This window comes from Pipistrellus kuhlii, unplaced genomic scaffold, assembly GCF_014108245.1.
Source record: "Pipistrellus kuhlii isolate mPipKuh1 unplaced genomic scaffold, mPipKuh1.p scaffold_m20_p_3, whole genome shotgun sequence".
NCBI lineage: Eukaryota > Metazoa > Chordata > Mammalia > Chiroptera > Vespertilionidae > Pipistrellus > Pipistrellus kuhlii.
The window spans coordinates 110,229,623-110,252,287 of NW_023425529.1; the positions used below are offsets into that span (position 1 = coordinate 110,229,623).

At 39.3% G+C, this 22,665-nt stretch overlaps 1 protein-coding gene across 1 annotated transcript in view; it reads right to left on the reverse strand.

Moving 5' to 3' along the window:
- Nucleotides 1-22,665, reverse strand: part of GTF2F2 (general transcription factor IIF subunit 2) — a 144,978-nt gene that overhangs the window by 27,052 nt on the left and 95,261 nt on the right. The window contains exon 6 of the mRNA XM_036456208.2: nucleotides 12,343-12,442. Coding sequence (XP_036312101.1) covers nucleotides 12,343-12,442 — 100 coding nt within the window. The remainder of the gene's footprint in view (nucleotides 1-12,342; nucleotides 12,443-22,665) is intronic.

Genomic DNA, 22,665 nt, shown 5'->3' on the forward strand with positions numbered 1-22,665 from the left:
GATTATTTACTGATTTGAGAGAGAGGCGGTGGGGAGAGAAAGAGAGACAGAGATAGGTTGATTTGTCATTGGTTGATTCTTGTGTGTGTTCTGACCAAGGATCAAAGCTGAAACATTAGCACATGGGGATGACGCTCTATCCAGCTGAGCCACCTGGCCAGTGCAGAAATGATGAGCTTAATATTATACTCACAACTTTGTACTACAAATAAAATGAATTCTATAAATAAACTACAAATGATATGAACTAGACTATTTAGAAGACTACAGTTTTGAGACCATGCCATTTCTTCTCTTTTTAGCTCTTTTCCCGTTGGGCATCCTGTTTGCACTGGTGCACAGGCATTGTAAGAAAATAATACTCAAAGCAGTCAGAGATGTCTAAGTTGTTAGCAGCCACCAGAAAATATAAGTAGGACAGTTAATAGACTAGGAATAGCTTTTATATTATGTGAATTTGCATTACCTAGCCTATATCTGCTCTCTGTGACCACTGCATAACCAGCTAAATAGAAATGTCAATTCAGAAAGAAATTTAAATGTAGTCTCGAGTTACAAATTTTTACAATCCAAAATATCCAGCATACACAATTTTATCTTCACTAGAGAAAAAAAATTATTCAAGACTAAAATGCAACCAAATGTTTAAAATGCAATGTGGATGTGATATAGAGATGTTCAACCATCGTTATGAAATCTCAATCACTAAAATTATAAATGCCATTCACTGCCAATTAAAATATTGTAATACAAATGTCTGCAAATTCTAGATTGTTGTTTGCAGAAATACTTTGATTGCTTTGTCAAGGCAGTCTTTGTGCAGGCTTTTAACGTCTGAAGTAAGCATGACAGCCTTGATTACCATGATTTGCATTTTAAATCCTTATGAAAGATCCCCACCCCCAGTGCTTCCATTTCTACCTAGTGTGTCCAAAGTACTTCTTTAGAGTAAGCCAGTCCTTGTGTGCAAATTCAAACGGACAAATCATGTATATAGTATAATTATACTATAGCACAAAAGGCAAATATCGCTGACAGTTCTTTATGATATAGTCCTGTAGGCATTTACATTAGTCAGCAAAATTCTAAATTTGTACATAGAACTAAAGAAAATAATAATAATAAAGCTCCCTCCTCAATAACCTTACAGTTCTGAAGATTAATAAAGTTGGTTGCCACATGAAAGGAAATAGAGTACACATAAAAATGAATCTTCTTTCTAGTTCCCATAGGCTTATCTCAAGATTTTACATAATAATTCTAATCCTTCCAAGAATAATTTCCTAGTTAAGTTTTCCTAGGGGAGATACATGTATATTTTTTTCCAAGCTGGGGCTGGAGAACACAAAGGGAATGATAAAGATAAGAAAATATTCTTTTTAAAAACCTCAGATCTGGAGGGAAGAGATTTCCTAGTCTTCCCCCAACAGAAAATGACAAGCAGACCTATAAAAAATTCCTGTCTATTTGGATCAGTAATTGCATGCTACAATTATCCAGGTAGCTTGAAAATTTTAAGACAGCTAGCTTCACATCATATCAATTAAATCAATTTCTTTTCTTTTTTTTTAAAAAAATATATTTTATTGATTTTTCACAGAGAGGAAGAGAGAGGGATAGAGAGTTAGAAACATCGATGAGAGAGAATCATCGATCAGCTGCCTCTTGCAAACCCCCTACTGGGGATGTGGCCGCAACCAAGGTAGATGCCCTTGCCCGGAATCGAACCCGGGACCTTTCAGTCCTCAGGCCGACGCTCTATCCACTGAGACAAACCGGTCCCAGCTAAATCAATTTCTGAAGGTATTTTTCTTTTTAAAAAAAGCTTCCCAGATGATTCTAGGGTACAGCTAGCACTGGAGACCACTATTTAACAGAAACATGATTCCTTATGAGAAAAGGTCATAAGACTGTGGGCTACTTAATAAGAATGCGGTGAAATTTACACAGGCTAGATGATAATGTCCATAAAATCAATCAAAATACACATACAGAAACAGAAGCACCCTTACTTGCAATCAGAGATAGAGGGAACTAGAAGGAATCTTTCACACCAGCTGACTCCATATTTCGATTACACAGCTCTGTCAGTGAAAATTTTAAAGCATTGATACTGTTGTAATTTAACCTAGTTATGAAAACTGGGAAGGAGCAAAGGGAAAGCCAAATTTTACAGGTATGCCATTTGTGCGGTTTTCCCAGGAAGCTGAAGTTTAACACTCCCCGGACGCCACCGGTCTGTCCCCTGCATGTAAAGTCTGGGTGACATAAGGAAGGTACTTGTCTGTCAGACACACCTGGGAACAGGCCATTGGCCAGAGTAGGCGTGGCCACTGCAAGCCCGGGAAGATTCTATATTTAATCTCCTAAACAAAGGAGTGTGCTCTTTTGATTCTATTGGGATTCCTGCTGCAGGGGGCGTGCTCTCCTGGCTCTCCTGCACTCGCCCATATGGCTCATGGCCATGTGAACCCACACAATGGCTCGATGGACTGTAACAAGCCTAATGCTGTGCTGGACCCTGTTCCACCACTGAATGGAAACTGTGGGCACTGGCTTTGCTTCCAGCTCTACTGAAGCCCCAGCTGCACACCTTCCAGAACTGGATTAAGGGAAATGGGGCTTTGGAAACCATGGAATTCCACAAAAACAACTTTTCATCACACACTCATTCTCCTGTGGGCCTCTGGAGATGCTTATTCTAGTGGTACCCCAGGAACGACCCCCCCCAAACAGCATTTATCTGATTACAGTATAAACTATGTATATTTTTAAATTATAAAAATGTACTGTATTAATATGAATATATTTAAAGGAATGAAATAAAAAGAAAACATTTTAAGAGTAAGTTTTAATTTGTCAAAATTATAAAAGTGTTTTGCTCTTATAATACAGTGATCTGTCATGTTTTGAGTGCTTAATTTTCATTATTTTTCTTTTCTTTTATATTTTTATTGATTTCAGATAGAAACATCAATAATGAGAGAGAATCATTGATTGGCTGCCTCCTGCACGCCCTCCCATCGAGGATCGAGCCTGAGACTCAGGCATGTGCCATGTACTACCGTGTTTCCCCGAAAATAAGACATCCTCTGAAAGTAAGACCTACCACATGGAAAGATAAGACATCCCCTGAAAATAAGACCTAGCGCAACTTTGGGAGAAAAAATTAATATAAGACACTCTTATTTTCAGGGAAACAGGGTAGGAATCCAACCATGACCTCCTGGTTCATAGGTCAACACTCAACCACTGAGCCACTGCTGCAGAGCAACAACATATTACTTTGAAAGTTTGCTTTCACTACTTCAAATAATGGAGAAGGGGATTTAATATTAAAATGTTTGCAAAGTGCAGGATTAAACAAATTCCTAAAAGTTTCCAACATTAATCCAGTCAAACTTTGTTTCTCGGCCGACTCCCATTTTAATCAATTTTGTTCTCAACCAAGTTTTCACAGGAAAAAATGCCTCTGCTGTCAATCTAAACTTTGGTTTTTAAACAGACAATCCTTCCCAGCTGACACCTCAGCAAGACAAAAGCCTCTCTCCGGCAACAAAGGAGAGAATGCTTTTTGTTGCTGGCAAAATCAATGAATAGTATAATTTTAAAACAAAGTGGTCGTCAAGAGTGCTAATGGTGCTAAGGGTGTGAAAGAAACAATGATCATAGACAATTGACCATGTAAAAAAACTGTTGTTGATTTTGATAAATGAAAAGCAGTGACAGCCATTTTGGAGGCAGTGATATATGAACAAGCAAAGATGCTGCATACTGACCTAAAAGACATCCCTGGACTGAATGATTAGTTTAAGGCTAGTAAGGGGTATTGCAATAAATTTAAGAAAAGAAGTATTTATGTATAGATTAAATAGTTCCTTTGACATGTACTGTACATAAGAAAGGTTAAAACAAGGAATCAAGGGGGTCTGGAACAGATTAATTCCATTTACATTATTTCTAATGGAGAAAAATGGTTCCATCTTCAAACAAATCGCTTCTTGAACAGCCTTCCAGATAAATTAAGTTTGAGAACTGAGGTTCCCTGTACATTAAATACTGTGTCAGTTTTGAAGAGGGAAGGATATAATCAGAATCTACAAGTTCCTTTAACAGAGAATCCTTTTTACACAACCTTTTCCCCCCAAAGAGGTTCAAACAAAATTAGTGTTTCAAAAATCTTACTTTGGAAAATGTCCTACATGAAGTGGTTCAAGGTTCATAAACTTAATGAACATTTAAAACAAAGGAAAGGCCACCAGGGAAGAAACCTGACAGGTCATATCCTAGTAAGGGGAGAGTTTTCAGGGTAACGCTTTCAAGAAAGAAGTAAATTAAGATATAAGGCTAATTATATAATTCTTTTGTTTTTAAACCCTCACCCAAGGATATTTTTTCCATTGATTTTTTTTTTTTTTTTTTTTTTTTTTTTTTTGAGAGAGAGAGAGTGGAAGGGAAGGGTGAGAGGGGGCGGGGAAGAGAAATATTCATGTGAGACATGTCGATAAGTAGTCTTCTGCATGCTCTGAACTGGGGGCCAGGGATTGAACCTGCAAGGGAGGTATGTGTCCTTAACTGGGAATTGAACCAGTGACCGTTTGTTCCATAGGCTGACACTCTAACCACTGTGAAACCGCTAGGCCGTATATTTCCTTTTAACTCGGTAAATGGCTGTCACTGGCTAACTGCTTTTGAACTATGAACTTAATTATACAACCTCTAAGTTATTCTTATTGAACTATGTTGATGTTTCATAATGCTTTTTGTTGCTGGCAAAATCAATGTTCAATTCCCAGTTAAGGACACATATGATAAGTATGTAGGTATTATATCCCGGGTAGTTCATGAACTAAAGAGGTAAATTTAAATGTAATGCTTAGAATAGCTTCATGTACAAAGTGGGAATTTCAATACTGGGAGATTATATATATATATATTTGTGGATGGAAAATTTCTAGGGGTAAATGCAAGGTGGTTTCTTTCTTTTTTTTTTTTTTTGTATTTCAAAAGAAATTTTTAATTTGAATCAAATTCAAACTTACAGAAAAGTTGCAAATATGTTACAACAATCTTTTCCCTAAACCATTTGAAAGCAATCAACATCGTCCCCTATCAATTCTGAATACCTTAGTGAATGTTTCCTACATACAAAGACATTCTCCTAATATATAAATAAATTAGAACATATTTAAAACCATATGACCAACAAAACTGGGAAATTAATATCATATCACTACCTTCTAATTATCACACCCCATTAAAATTCCGCTGATTTTCCCAATAATGTGCAAGGTGGTTTCTTTCTGATCAAATGCACAGATATACTTTTAGAAATACATATACCATTTTTCATCCCCCCTTTTATTTTTTTAATAAGTTTTCACTGATTTCAGAGAGAAGAATAGAAACATCAATAATGAGAGAGAATCACTGATCAGTTGCCTCCTGCACGACCCCAGGCATGTGCCGTGACTTGGAATGGAACCGTGACCTCCTGGTTCATGGGTCAATGCTCTACCACTGAGCTGGACCCTCTTTTATTTTTTGCACTCATTTGTTTCCTTATTTTTATCCTGGAAATGTATTCTAAGAGCCTCAACTGTTAAAGTACTGGGATTCATGTTTATATAGCTCTACCTGGAAAAACTTGGAAAACATCTCAACATTATATTGAGTTTAACATTTTTCATTAATGTCTTAATTATACAACCTCTAAGTTATTCTTATTGAACTATGTTGATGTTTCATAATCTTTTAAAAAAAAATCAATGTCTTTTTTGTTAACAACAATATAAGTTTTATACTTTTCCTGGTATTATGCTCTAATACCAGGAAAAGTATAAAATATTATGCTGAATATGTTTTTAAAAGCTATGCGGGTACCTCCATCCATTCTGATACACTTCCAAGGAAAAATTAATAAACATCCAAATAATGCAATGTGGCAAGTAATAGTCAATCTTTGTTTATGTGTAAACAAAATCTTAATGAACTGAAAGGTCACTTAATATTAAAAAGCCTTTAAAGTGGATGTTACAGATTTATATCCTAATAAGGAGTTCAGAATGTATTCATATTTTATTTTATTTTATTTTATTTTTTTAATATATTTTATTGATTTTGTACAGAGAGGAAGGGAGAGAGATAGAGAGTCAGAAACATCGATGAGAGAGAGTCATCGACCAGCTGCCTCTTGCACACCTCCTACTGGGGATATGTCCGCAACCAAGGTACATGCCCCTGACCGGAATCGAACCCGGGACCCTTCAGTCCCCAAGCCAATGCTCTATCCATTGAGCCAAACCGGTCTCGGCTGTATTCATATTTTATTAGTAAAAATAAATAAATAAGCAAATGTTAAAACATCCTAAAAATAAACATTTGGAACCTATCTTCTATACTTGCCAGGTAAGTTATAGTGCCAATGTCACTAAGAATATGAACTAGAGGAAGATCAGAGTTTTGACAGTAGCAAAGTGCCAGCTTTGACTAACCTAAGAGATTTTTCTTTTGCATCAGAAATTATCGTCTGTAGCTGTTTAATAAGACCGACTTTTGTAGTGGAATTTAGAAAAAAAGAAAAAAAAAGGTTTTTAGAAATGGACTCACTAGTTCAAAGGAAATAGAGATATATACCCTACTGGGTCTGAAAAGGCACAACCAGAGACTGAAAGAAACAACAGCTCCTTGAAGACAGGAATTTTATATATTTGGTTCAGCAGAAGTAGGTATCTGAGGCACAAGCATACACTTAAAAAACATCTGCTGTTGCCAAAACCGGTTTGGCTCAATGGATAGAGTGTCTGTCTGTGACTCAAGGGTCTAGGTTTGATTCCGGTCAAGGGCATGTACATTGGTTGCAGGCACATTCCCGGTGGGGGGTGTACAGGAGGCAGCAGATTGATGTTTCTCTCTCATTGATGTTTCTAGCTCTCTATCCCTCTCCCTTTCTCTCTGTAAAAAAATCAATAAAATATATTAAAAACAAAACAAAAAACATCTGTTGTTAAGAGAAGACAATCTATATCTATCTATACTAATAAAACCCTAGGTGGCCCTCGTGCCCTTATGTCATCACAAGATGGCCACCCCACATTGTCACAGATGGCCGCCCCCATGTCGTCACAAGATGGCTGCCCCCACATTGTCACAAGATGGCCGGCAGGGGAGGGCAATTGTGGCGATCAGGCAAGGAGGAGAGGGCAGTTGGGAGGGACCAGGCCTGCAAGGGAGGACAGTTGGGGGTGATCAGGCCTGTAGGTAAGGGCAGTTAGGGGAGACCAAGCCAGCAGAGGAGGGAAGTTGGGGGCAACCAGGCCTGCAGGGAAGGGTAGTTGGGAGGGACAAGGCCTGCAGGGAAGGGTAGTTGGGGGAAACCATGCCTGTAAGGGAGGGCAGTTGGGGGGGACCAGGCCCACAGAGGAGGGGATTAGGGGCAATTGGGCCAGTAGGGAAGCAGTTAGGCGTCGATCAGGTTGGCAGGAGAGTGGTTAGGGGGTGATCAGGCTGGCTGGCAGAAACAGTTAGGGGCAATCAGGCAGGTGAGTGGTTAGGAGCCAGCAGTCCTGGATTGTGAGAGGGATTGGGCCACTGGGATTGGGCCTAAACAGGCAGTCAAACATCCCTTGAGGGGTCCCTGATTGGAGATGGTGCAGGCTGGGCTGAGGGACAACCCCCCCTTCCTCCACCCCCCCCTCCCGCTCCACACACACATGGATTTTGTGCATTGAGCCTCTAGTATGTGTGTGTGTGTGTGTGTGTGTGTATACACACACACACACACACACACACACACACACACTCACATATATATAAAAGGCTAATGCGCAAAGTGTCCCCTTGGGAAGTTTGATCCTCACTATGATGTGTGCTGACCACCAGGGGGTGGTGTGGAACGAAGGAAGGCCCTGGACAGGAGCCAGCATCTGGGGAAGGAAGGCCCGGCTGGCAGCTGGCAGCTGGCAGCTGGCAGTTTCCGATCACTGGCCAGGCCTAGGGACCCTAACTGTGCGCTGGGCCTCTAGTTCTTAGATAACTATGGTAGGATAATGTCACGGCTAGGTACTAATACCCTTCCATAGTTTTCTACTTTTCCCATTGTAATAGGCAGTTACACAGACATGAGCAGAGCAAGGATGATGGACCATGCACCGGGAGTCACCAGGGCAGAAAGCCCTCAGTGTCTAGCAACAGGCTGAAAATAAGGATCTGAGAAAATAAGGATCTCGCCCTCACACTAATCTTTCTCCCTCAGCATATTGCTAGTCATGTGGTTTGGTTGCCTGACCGTTTAAATTGCTGGTCATGTGGTTTGGCCTCCCAACCTTTCACACTACTGGTCATGTGATTTAGACCCCTGAACTTGTCTCTCAAAAGATAACATGTAGGCCTCAGTTATATTTCAGTTCCAGGCTCAGAAAAGCACCAAAACCAGACAAGTGACACTGGGGCTGCCTCAGGGCCAACTGCATTGACTAATGACCCCCACCTTGGTGCGAACTAATCAATGTAGACTATGACCCTGAGAGAGCACACATAGCTGATGAAATTTCAATGAAACCCTCCTCAAAGACCTCCCTTAAGATTTCTGCCTACGACAGAAAGATAAATACTCTCAGAGCAAGCTCTGGAAAGCACACCTGTGCCGTTCCCTTCCCCTTCTCCTTCCCTCTAAGGCAGCGGTCGCCAACCAGGGGTTCTCAAACCACTGATGGTCTGCGAGGTTTGAAAGATTGGTTGGCAACTGCTGCTCTAAGGGACCCCACAAGATTTACAACCAGGGGAGTAATGAGCAGCGGAAGCTCGTCCCGGGCTAACCCCCTGACCCTGTCTCTAAGGTCCCCCTCTCTCTGACTTCCCAGTGAGCCAAAGTGGCCCAGTCTAGGCTCTCCTGTTACTTCTTCTATGCTCTTCCTTGTTACACTGCCCTAAGTGTGTTTTGCTGTGGCCATTAAATGTTGCTTGCTTTGCTGCACTTTCTCTTGATTGAAATCTTTCCTTCAAGAAGACAAGAACAGCAGCACCATCCCAACGTTGATGAAAAGTATTACTGCCCACTGTAACAATTCAAATAATATGTACTCACTGTGACAATTCAAAAAACGTTTATAAAGGGACAGCCCTAGCTGGTTTGGCTCAGTAGATATAGTATTGATAGATTGGTAGATCGGCCTGCAGACTGAAAGATCCTGGGTTTGATTCCAGTTAAGGGCACATGCCTGGGTTGCGGGCTCAATCCCCAATAGTGAGTATGCAGGTGGCAGCTGATCAATGATTCTCTCTCATCACAGATGTTTCTATCTCTCTATCCCTATTCCTTTCTCTCTGGAATCAATACACACACACACACACACACACACACACACACACACTAGAGGCCCATTGCAGGAAGATTCCTGCAATAGGGATTCCTGTTGTGGTCACCACCCCGCCTGTTTCCCTCCCTTCTCCCCAGGCCACCTGCTTCCTTCCCTTCTCCCTTGCCCTGTTAGCTTGTTTCTCCGCAGCTTTGCTCCCTTCTGCAGTACTTGGCTTCTTTCTATGCTGTGTTCAGTCTTCCATCTAGCCTGGATATGCAAATTAACTATAACATTGATTGGGTTAATTTGCATACTTGCCCTGATTGGCTAGTGGGCGTGGCTTGTGGGTGTAGTGAAGGTATGGTCAATTTGCATGTTTCACTTTTATTAGATAGGAGATATATATATTAGAATAAAGACACTCTACTTCTTTTATCCAAAATTAATGAGTGTTAAAGTATTTAACTATTCTTCATTTCTGAACATTTGTCTCAATCTTTTCCTATCTTAAAGAATAGAGATAAACACTACTGCATATACAACTTTGGGCACTTGTCTTCCTGACCAAACTTCTCTTCAGAAAAATTACATCTCTTTACAGCTTATGGAAAGTGATGTCTTTCTTGTCCTCACTGTGAAAAACATACAGGAGTGGAAACTATACAGAAGTTTGGCCCATAATTGGAAAAAAAAGCATAGTTAGAGGCTATAGGAGTAGCACATTAACGAAGAAAGGCAGACAATTAAGACCTATAATATTTTACACGTCTGTATTTCCACTTGGCTTCAGAAAATTGCATGTATTCCCATCTAGGAATAGACAAGATAAAAATAGAAGAGGGTAAAAAAATTAGACTTCCATCTACCTGTCTCAACAGAAAATAGAAAAATACATCTCCTGGATAATTTGACAATTTTGTCTCCACTTATCTTGCCTGTCCTCTTCTTTAGTTTGATTTTTCCCCTAAAGCATAACCAGAGGCAGTTAAAGCCTGCTTGGATGTAACTGAATTTTGACTTGCTTTATTTAATCTACACAGTGTAGCAATTTTTAAAATTTGGATTTCTTTAGAAAGGGCACGTGCACTCCAGTTCATCACAGTCCTCAGGATTTTACCTTTTTACATTTCAGCATTCTGTTTACTGAGGATGCCAGCCTGACATTTGCCACCTCATCTAAAATAACTGTAAGAAATTCAACTATCATAAAGTAGTGGTTCAAAAACTAAAAAACAAAACAAAACAAAAACAACCCACAAAAATTAAATAAAAACAAAGTAGTAGTTCTGGCCAGTCTTAAAGAGTCTATTTCATCTTAAACTCAGTATTAAGAAGATATTAATCAACAAAGCACAACACAAACTATCAACTGTTCATTGCTACTTGACTTAACTTAGGCTTTATTTTATTTTCAAAGAATCATCACATTTTTCCTTACATAACAGGTACTTCAAGACACAAAACCCTTAGTTCTGGTAGCATTGCTAATGACCTGCAGTAACATAGCACACTGGTTAAGAATAAACACCTATACCAGGCTACCTGGATTCAATACCTGGATCAGCTATGTGATCTCAAGTAAGCTAACCTGGATGTCTCTCACGTATTTCATCTGTAAAATGAGGATTATACCCATAGTTACTTCATAGGGTAGGTATGATGATTAAATGAACAGTACCTAGCACAAAGTAGATGTATGTATATAACCAGAAGCTCGATGCACAAAATACAGGGGAGATGGGGTGTCCCTTCAGACCAGCCTGCATCCTTTCCAATCCAGGACCCCTCGGGGGATGTCTGACTGCCAGTTTAGGCCTGATCCCCAAACTGGCTGTCAGACACCCTCTCACAATCCTGGACCAATGGATCCATCGCACATCTGCCTGCCCGCCTGCCTGGGCACCCTAACTGCCTCTCCCCACCAGCCTGATCACCCCTAGCCGCCCCCTCCACCTGCCTGGTGCCCCCTAACTGCCACCCCCTGCAGGCCTGATCACCTCTAACTGCCCCCTCCCTGCCAGTCTGGTTGCTCCTAACTGCACTCCCCTCAACCAGCCTGGTCACCCACCCCTGCCAGCCTAGTCACTCCTCACTGCCCTTCCTGCCAGCCTAATTGCCCCCAAATATCACCCCCCCCCCTGCTGGCCTTGTCTCCCCTCAAAGCCCCCCCCCCCCCCCCCCAGTGGCCTAGTCACCCCATGCAGCCTGCTGTTCAGTAGTTTGGTCGTTCCTCAGTACCCCCCTGCTGGCCTGGTTGTAGGCAGCCATCTTGAGAGGGTGTGATGGTCAATTTGCATATTACCTCTTTATTATATAGGATTTATGTGTGTGTATTATATATTGTAAAATACAATATATATAGCATATATGATATGCTTCAATAAAAAAAAAAAAAGGTTTAAAATGTAAGGGCAGCCCTGGCCAGTACTGCTCTATGGTTAGAGCCTTGGCCCTCACACTGAAGGATTGCAGGTTTGATCCCCACCATCAGTTGGGGCGCATGCAGGAAGCAACCAGTTGATGAGTCTCTCTCACATCTGATGTTTCTTTCTCTCCCTCTTCCCTTCTCCCTTCCCTTTCACTCTCTCTGAAAACAAATAAGAAAAATATCCTCAGGGGAGGATTAAGAACAAACAACCCCACAGAAAACAAAGTTTGTGAACATAAGGGGAGTCCTCACTTTGCATGGTCCAGTGAGACTGTAAAAATGCCTGTGCAAGCGGAAACTGCAAAGTAATTTTAATAATCAATGGGAAAAATTACCATTGTTTCATGACCTTTAAATTGAAAAATGAAAAAAGTAAAATTATTATTTATTAGGGATACCATAATTTAAAACATTAGAAACACTAAAAAAATTAAGTGTTTTATTTCTTTGAAAAACTTACAAGAGTAGTTTAAACAGTATAACTTAGGATATAGAGAGAACATCTTTTCTAAGCTTGGCAAACTGTCATATCCCTTGCTAAGTCTGGATAACTCAAGCACATGTTAGCATGGTCTATGATACAGAAAAGGTATAACATAATGAAGACAGACTTACATTGTATTGATGATTGGCAACAGGTTTGTAATTGGTTGTCACAACTTTGTCCAGTTGTTGTGATAGCCGTACAGGTTTAGAAGATTCTTCTATTTGCAATCTGAAAAATAAAAGGCACTATTAACAAATCCCCTTGTTTGTTATTATTAGAGTGAAACCTGAAGAGTTAGTCCTATAATTCTTCTTCCTCAAGAACTAATACTTAATACATAAAAAGTAACCTCAGAAGACATACCAACCTTAATATAATACTTCAAAAACACACTGAATGTATGACTATAATGTAGAAACCAGACCATAAGCTAAACATATTATACAAGCTCATTGTGATTCTATAACTTCCTTCTAACCATATACTGATAGTCAAACTTTTATTAAAACAAATTATTTCTGGAAAAAAATCTGCATGTAAAAATGAATTACTGTATCTTAAATTATTTGGCCTAAAACTAATCAAGTTATTAATTCAGAAATTCTATTCACTTAATGAGAGATAGGGTAAATAAAAAGATAATACATTGCCACTCAGGGTCTAGTGGCTGCTTTATTAGACAATACAGACATAGAATATTTCCATCATCAAAGCAATTATTATTAGACTGCACTAGTCTATTTTAGGACTCCTCTAAATTAAAACATAACTCAAAATATCACCTTTAAAAAAAAAATCCTCACCTGAGGATAATTTTTTTTTTTTTTTTTTTTTTAAGAGAAAGGAAGGGAGTTAGGGAAGACAGATAGAGAAACATCGATGTGAGAAAGACACATTGATTGGCTGCACCCTTGCACACACCCCAACTAGGGCCAGGGATCAAACCTGCAACCCTTTGGTGTGTGGGTCAGTGTTCTAACCACTGAACTATATCAGCCACGGCTCAAAATACCACTTTTGAAAAAAAAAAAAAAGCCAAAAATATACATGACTGTGTACAGCATATTATAAAACATAATACTTGGCCAGTATATGTATATATTCAAGTAGCAATCTTAGGTAATTTTGTTTTGGACTAAATGTTATATTTCATGACTCACATTTTACCATTTACCCTTATTTTAAAAATTACATGAATTCATTTTTTATATCAGCACAGTAATCTAAAAAAATGTTTTAAGGGGGGAAAAGTACAGTTTTTCATAGTGACTATTTTTAAACAACAAAATGTATCGTTGAACCTTTAGAATTCTCATCAGTAAGATCAGAATAAAAGAATATTATTTAAAGCACTACAAGGAAAACAATTGCCAACCACATCTAGCTAAATTATAATTGAAGAGTACCTGGTAAGAGTGAAATAAAAGAACTTTTGAACAAAAAATAAGTCTATCATTGATAGGTCCCCACTGAGAGAACTAATCAAGACCTTTTTCAGTAAGAAGAAAAATGAACCCAAAAGAAACTAGTGGGATGCAATGGTCATAGCAAAGAAATTGAGAACCATGATAGAAAGTTGCCCACTCAAAAAACAAAAAAAGGTGTTTTGTTGTTTTTTATTAAGAAAATAAAGTGCATGAAAGGTAGAAAGGAAGAAATCAGAATTAATGTATTTCTGTCTCTTTTGTTTTGTAAATCCTCACCCAAGGATTTTTTCCCATTGATTTTTTGAGAGATCAATGTGAGAGAGGCTCATCCATTGGCTGCCTCTGCCTTACTGGGGATGGAGATCAAACTCTGCAACCCAGGCACATGTCCTTGACCAGGAATCAAACCCATAATCTTTTGTTCTCTACAGGCCATTTCTCTAACTACTGAGTAAACCCACCAAGGCAGAATTAATTCATTTTAAGATTTCTATGTCTTCTAAATTTTCTGCAATGAGCATCTATTACATTTATAATCAGAAAGGAAGTATATTTTCTTAAAGAAAAAAATAATTTCTTGGAAGGTTAGTTCAAAAACATAAGACATTTGTCACTGAAAAGCAATGCATGTTCAAGGATCCAAGAAGACGATGGAGAGGAAATTCAGACACTGATACGTACAGAGGAGACACAATGTAAAGACACAGAGAAGATGACTGTCCACAAGATAAGGAGAGGGGCCTGGAACAGAACCCTTCCTCATGGCCCTCAGAAGGCACCAATCCTGCAGACTCTAGTCTCGAATCCAGAACTGTGTGAAAATAAATTCCTGTTGCTTATGCCTAAACAAATGAAAGCAACACATTTAACATCATATATTACTTTAGTTGAGTGGGACTTTAAATTCTTTGGCTCATTAGAATAGAAACTAAAAATAATTTTCATTTAAAATTCCTACCAAAGCACAACTTGCAGTTCTAATAATATTTATTAAAGGCCTGATGCATGAAATTCATGCATGGCGGGCGAGGGTGAGGGGTGTCCCTCAGCCCAGCCTTCACCCTCTCCAGTCTGGGACCCCTTGAGGGATGTTCGACTGCCTGTTTACAGGGATTGAGCCATGGGGGTGTAGCTCCCCACTGGGGTGTCTGGCCAGCCTGGTGAGGGGTTGATGGATGTTTGAAGACTGGCTATATCCTCTGGTGACCCAAGCTCCCAGCCCCTCCTTTTTTTTTTTTTAAATTTCACTTTACTTTCAGCGCCTCCTTGAGCAGACACCAGGGCTGGCTGGAAGCAGGTGTCTGAGATTTATTTATCTTCTGTAATTGAAACTTTGTAGCCTTGAATAGAGGCCAGGGCCAGCCAAGGTGGGAGGGAAGCTTAGCTTCTTCCATCACCGGGGGCAACCCAAGCCTCACTCACTTTTTTAATTTGAAAACTATACTAAGAAATACTATTAAGTTTTGTTTTTATAACAAATCCAAATTCAGTATAGTAATTTCTGCATTGAAAAATATTTTCATTCTTCTAATTACTTATAAATCCTTCCCTAATCTTTAAATACATAAAATGATTATTTTTATAAAGTGTAAGAAAAGTACTCTGGAAATGTCTATAGAAATTGTTTATATAACTATAAACCAAATGTTACTTTGCTTTTCATGTGACAAATACATTTTCTTGAACCATGAAGAAAGCATTACCTAGAGGTCTACAAGGGAGACAGATGTCCACCCAAGGATGGACTCTGACTTACAATCCTTCAATGGCCTATTAACTGTTCTTAGATAAACCACAAGCTTCTTCAGAATGACTTCACGTCCCTCTGGGTTCTAGTACTTGCTTATCTCACACATTGCATCAGGTTACAGCTGTGCCATGACCAGATTTTAGAAGGAGCCTCCTCCTGGGAATCATGCAACATGTGTTTCCTGGGTGCCTATCTCAGCGAGGTGCTAGGTTAGAGGTTGGGAATGCTGCAGTCAGGAAAAGACTTGCTCTAGTGGAAGGCCAACATTAAACAAATGCTTATCCATAACTAATTTACTGCAGTCCTGAAGAGAGACAGGGTATTATGGCAAATGATTGCATGCTGGCATGACATAAAAGTTAACTTCAAGGTGTGCACTTAAGGGTAAGCTGGAGCAGGACTGAGGTCAGGGAAGAAGACTGGGTGAAAATAACTTCTCCAAGCAGATAGGATGTCTCAAAGTGACTGTGAGATAAAATCTTTAGAGGTAAAAAAGAGAAACAAATAGGAATGTTTACAAAGTGTTAGAACTAAGCCTGCACAACTCCTTAAGAAAAAAAAAAAAAAAAAAAAAAAAAATATATATATATATATATATATATATATGTATATATATATATATATATATATATATATATATATATATATATATATATATATTATAGCTAAGCGGGAGCCTTTTCCTGAATACCTTTTTGTGTTCTAATCTTGGTCCTGTCCCATAATGCACTCAGTTCACAGGGGTATGCCTGTGAACTAAATGGTAATCTGTTATGCTGCCACTAAATCATCTTCCCTGTTTCAATTGTTTCACTTCATGATTTAACTTTGAGATATTTAAAAAGGGAAGCATTTACCAGCTCCTTCCATTCATATTAAATGATTGTTGCCACTGTTTCACAATTTGAAAATTCCTTAGGGTTTCATTTTGTTTAGGTGTTTTTATAAATGGTAGCTTATTCTTGTCATACTCTTATACTTGAATTTATCTGAAGAATTTATTTGCAGCCACTGCATCCTGATTTCAGTTCATGTGGAACACTTTCAATTCTAATGTAACAGTTCTATAAACCAATGCCATCATCCAAAGAGTGAAATGCCATGTTATCCTCAAAGTATTCATTAATCTTTAAAACATATTTAAAGAAATACACTTAACTAACATTTTAAAAATAAAAAGCTCATGTAAAACTTTAACCTTTTTATAATACATTTTAAGTTTGTTTTAATTAAAAGAGGATCTTATGATTCAAAACTTAAAAGGTTAATCTATGGATTAAAAATATGACAAATTTTTAAAGACTAAACCTTAAAATAGTTTAATTAACCCTGAATAGTTTAAAATAATTTAGCAGGGTTCTTTACTTCACACTAAATAATTCATTTAACATTATTTCATGAAGTGTCAGAACAAGTTGTAACTCTATTTCACCACTGAACAATGCACCAATTTAAACATCATTGACCTCAACATGCCTTCAAAGTGAAAATAAGGTTCATCTGGGCTGGTACAAAATAATATAATTTGGAAATATTTGTGGTGGACTGTATGCCTATAGGCTGTTCAGGCAGGATGCAAACAAGCTAAAAGTTTCACTATCCTGACCATTTAAAAAATGGACCTTACCTTTTTCAGAAAAAATTAAGATGTGCTATTATTTTCAAGAAATAGCAACAGGGGCCCTGGCTCAGTTGGTTAGAACATCGTCCCGATATGCTAAGTTTTTGAGTTCAATCCCCACCAAAGGCACATATACTAATCAGCCAATGTGGGAAAGGATAAAGTAGAGATTAAACCTGGGAAGACTATGTTTGTGTTTTAGAAAGATTACTCAGTTAATCAACATGTGAGATGGTTCGGCAAAGGACTGGAGAGGCAAGGGAGAAGAGCTTAATTAGAAGGTCACTATACATACAGGTAACAGGTGATGTGTGTGAATGAAGACAACTGCACAGAGGGATAGACAAGAGACTGTCTCTGAAGGTGCTGATAATCGATAGGAAATACGTGGTAAAATAAAGGATAGTTGTTGAAAAAAAGGAATCAACCAATACATACAAAAATAAGTAGAACAACAAATTGATATTTCTCTCTTTCTAATCAATAAATAAATTTAAAAATGAAAAAAAAAGGATCAGTAACAGAAAAATAATATTCTGTGATTATTTAGATTCAGTCAGGCCGGTTTGACCTTTGTTTTATAAACCATTCAAAAACACACACTTGGCACTAATTACTATTACCGCGTCAGGACAATACTAGAGCCCAGCGCACAATTAAATCGTGCAGGTAGGGTCCCTAGACCTAGCCTCCTGCCATCAGGGCCATTTTCTGCCTATTCACCAGTCCCCAGGCCGAATGCCGCCTCCACTGCTGGGCAGCCAGGCAGTTGGGATCACCAGCTCATCCTCAGCTGCTCCGGGGCTCAGGTTTGTGGGAAAGCAGTGCCGCCACTGCTGCTGCTGCTGGGGCTTGAGGCACTGACAGAGACTGCGGGGCATGCCTGCAACCTACCGGTCCAGGTATGAGCGGCTCCGAGTGGCCGGCGTGGTGCACCTCAGGGAGGTGAAGTTGCTGGCGCCTGCTTTCCCACGGGCCTGCTCCTCCGAGCAGCCGGGGATGAGCTGGTGATCCCAACAGCCTGACAGCCAGCCTGGTCCTCTCACCACCCACCCTGATTCTCCCGTTCACCATCGATCCATCGGAGCCTCTGGGCCAGGGTGAGGGACCAAGAGGTCAGCAGTTCACCCACGTGTCAGTCTCGCCCTGCCTCTGCTCGTGGGGGTTGGGGGGAGGGACCAAGAAGTGGTTAATGCCACCTCAAGACAACGGGTCATTTGGTCATTTTGGCCGTGATGCCTCTTGGCCTTTTATTATTATGACACTTCCATATTCTTAGAAGGCTAGGACTCACTGAATTACTAGTCTTTCTAGAATTATTATTTAAGAGTTTTATCTCTTCTCAATAAAGAAAAAGCTCAAGGACTATATAACTAAAGCTTTCTGAAACACTAATAAAATTACAACTATTACAAATAATAACAGACATTTAAAGAGCACTTACTATGTGCTGGAAACTGTTAAAAAAGTTTTACTACCATTTCAATCTTACTCTTTCCTCATATCTATATACATAAAAGCCTAAGTAACAGTTACAACTGGACCGGTAGGTTGCAGGCATGCCCCGCAGTCTCTGTCAGTGCCTCAAGCCCCAGCAGCAGCAGCGGTGGCGGCACTTCTTTCCCACAAACCTGAGCCCCGGAGCAGCTGAGGATGAGCTGGTGATCCCAACTGCCTGGCTGCCCAGCAGTGGAGGCGGCATTCGGCCTGGGGACTGGTGAATAGGCAGAAAATGGCCCTGATGGCAGGAGGCTAGGTCTAGGGACCCTACCTGCACGATTTAATTGTGCGTTGGGCTCTAGTATTGGCCAGTTGCTGTGATGTGTAATGACCACCAGGGGGCAGACACTCTATGCAGGAGCTACCCCCTGGTGGTCAGTGCGCTCCTACAGCCAACCTCTGGCGGCCAGATTGGGGCTGGGCAAGAGGAGCCCTGATTGGCCCCTATTGCCTGCGAGGCCGAGGGACCCCATCCGTGCACAAATTTGTGCACCAGGCCTCTAGGTAAGCAATAACAGAACTGGAACTCAGGTCTTTGTTGTATACTTCAAAGTTCAAACAGTTAATCTATACAGTTCCTAAAAGTATACAATTCCTTCTGTACAATCTCCTAAAGGGCCAAAGAACAGAAATCTCTACTTAATCCAATTCTAAACACATACACAGAGAAGTGTACATTCTCCTTTACAACACTGTAAAAAAAAAAAAAAAAAAGATTCCTATTTAGTCAATGTCACTGGTGTTTAGGCTATAATCACAGTTCATAATCACATTTATCAAAATTACTTAAAGAGCTTCATTACATTTTATATAAGTAGACTATTTTCATGCCTAAGCAGAAAACCCTAAGTAATAATGCCTTGCTAATCTGATTATCAACTACAGAATTAAACAACTACAAAAACATCGAACAGATGTTTACATGAGCAACTGCCAATGTAGGAGTTATTTTATAATGTCAATATCATTTTTTTTTTTTTAGCATTCATCTATCTTTGTGCTATAGCTACACTGATTGCAATTTAACATGTTAAGCGCCCAGCCTATTTTGTCTTCTGGACGGAAAGTATATAGTGTCAGTCACTGGTGACTGGGCGCTTAACGTGTTAAGCTGTTCTTAAAATGACATACTTAAAAGTTTCATGGCAAAGAGAAGCAGGAACACATCAGAGCACTGAGACTATCTGTGAGAGAAAACAAATGGCCGAAGGTCAGATAACCAAAAAGGAAATTTCAGAAGAACCAGCTTGGGAGCAGATGGAAAGAAAGCTGAAAGAAAGCCCAGGTGAGGTAATAAAAGGGTGCACACTGAGCTGATTTACTGATATGAAAAGGCTCTGATGATGCCTAATTTCAAACAGTAAATTTATAGAAAGTTTCAGTATTTGGGGACTAGAAAAGGAGAGCTTCTTTGAGGAATTGTAACAGTAGTACATTTTAACTTATTAGAATGTGGATTTAATGAGTAATAAAAATTTTTAGGGCTTGCAATTGACAAGTAATCAAATTAAATCCTTATCTGCAGAGCTACTGGAAAGATTACAGATACTAAATATTAAATTACTTGAATAAGATTTTCTTAAAAATATTTATTATTCACAGGCTTTATGAAAACAGCCTAGATCCCCAGGGCCTAGAACAGGCATGTGATATAAAGTGTTAAACAAATTAGGGAGGAAAAAGACAAGAAGTTTTAGACTGTATTTAATAAGACATGGTAAGTTGATTGTCAAATCATATGATTTACAGTGATATATGCTCACATTTAGATTTGGCATTTAAGAAAACAGAGTGTAAAATGTATTAAGGTTTAATTTCACTCTGTAAGAAATATCCAATAAAGGAAAATATTCCTTTATCTCCTCGCACTGTTCAATATGGTAGCTACTGGCAATATGCAACTATTTATTTATTTATGAAACATATTTTTATTGATTTCAGAGAGGAAGGGAAAGGAGAGATAGACAGAAACATCAATGATGAGAGAAAATCATTAATTGGCTGCCTCTTGCACACTCCACACTGGGGATTGAGCCCACAACCTGGGTATGTGCCTTGACCCAGAAATGAACCATGACTTCCTAGTTCATAGGTCAAGGTTCAACCACTGAGCCATGCTGGCCAGGTTTCAATAATTTAACTTAAGTAAACTTAAATAAAACTAAAACCTCAGTTCCTCAGGTACACCAGCTAATTTTCTTTTTTCTTCATTTTATTTTATTTTTAAAAATATATATTTTATTGATATTTTACAGAGAGGAAGGGAGAGAGATAGAGAGCCAGAAACATAGACCAGCTGCCTCTTGCACACCCCCTACCGGGGATGTGCCCGCAACCAAGGTACATGCCCTTGTACCATTCGGAATCGAACCCGGGACCTTTCAGTCCGCAGACCGACGCTCTACCACTGCGCCAAACAGGTTTCGGCCACCAGCTAATTTTAAATGCTCAAGAGCTACATGTAGCTAGCCCCTACCATATTGGACAACACAAATAAAGAACACTTGTATTACTACAGAAGTCCTACTGGACAAGAGAATCACAAACTCAAATGTCTACAGGGACCTGTCCAGTAAAGTAGAAAGTAATAGTGAGAGAGGTAGGGGCTCTGGTGAACCGGAAATGGAGTACATGCTGCATCCCAAATCCTCAGCACCAGTGGACAGTTACTCAGTCAGATTTTTAGGTGAAATAATTTCTTAAGTACTACAGGCCCGATGCACGAAGGTTCGTACAAGAATAGGCCTTCCTTTCCCTGGCTGCTGGCACTGGTTCCCTGCAGCACCAGGGACCTGGGCCTCCGCGCTGGCACCACCTTTCCACCTGCACTCCGGCCAGGGCGGAGCCGCCTTCCTCCTCTTGACTTGTCACATCAATTTGCATATTCCCTCCCTATTGGTTGTGGGCACCACCATCTTTGTTGCAGAGTTATGATCAATTTGCATATTCCATCTTTATTAGATAAGTTTTTTTTTTGTTTTAAGCAAAGTAGCAGTGAACAATTAAGAATTATTACTAAAAGTAGGAAGGTCATGACACAAGTGTGTCACAACCCCTGGCATCAAAACTATTGTTCTGTTGAAGGACCAGCAATTCCCACCACTTCCAATCTCACCCTCCCATCCAGAGAAGAATCCATGCTCTGGCTGACAAACTCTCCTAGACTGTGCTGAGACTAAGAACTGAAAAATATTTTCTATATAATACAGAAATGTGATCTTTATTTTTGTAGAATTAGCAATTTCATTATGATCCAACCTGATAGCTCCCTCTTAATGAAAGACTTAATAATAACTTGAATTCTCTTACATGAGAACAATATTCAAATCACTAAGACCCACTGTAATGGTGACTTGCCCATGATTGTACTGTTTGACAGAGGCAGAGAAGGAAAAAAATTCCAAGATTCCTTGTCCACTGCTCTTCACCATAATTGCATCTTAAATGTAATGAAGTAATTCAGACATCTTCTCAAGTTGGTAAATACACGCTATACCAATTTTAAATATTTAAAAGTATTTAAGAAGAAATTATGTCCAAAACTATGTCCATTACAATAACTGGCAAGGTGTTCAGAAGGAGTTACACCCAGTTAAGGAATGATGATTCATACTGGACGTTTGTTAAAAACAACAGCTACCAACAAGTTTTTGGTATGTGTTGAGTAAGGAAAAAATAAATGACAGTGACAGTGTAATGAAGATTTTTATCTTTCTATTTTATATTTCTATTTTTCTAATTACTGCCTAATTTTTTATTTTCACTGAAACAATGTAAAACTCAACTATATACATACATATAAATATAAATATAAATATAAATATAAATATAAATATAAATATAAATATAAATATAAATATAAATATAAATATAAATATATATATATATATATATATATATAGAAGCTTAAGCGACAGGAACGACCAGAACAACCAGTCCCTATGACACATACTGACCACCAGGGGGCAGATGCTCAATGCAGGAGCTGCTCCCTGGTGGTCAGTGTGCTCCCACAGCTGGAGCACTGCTCAGCTTAGACTCGTCCTGGTGGCCCACCAGCCCGTCAGCAGCCACTCATTCCCTCAGTAGTCCGGCAGGTCCAATCTCTGGAGAACAGGCCAGGCACCGATAGACCAGCACTGCTGTCCTTCTG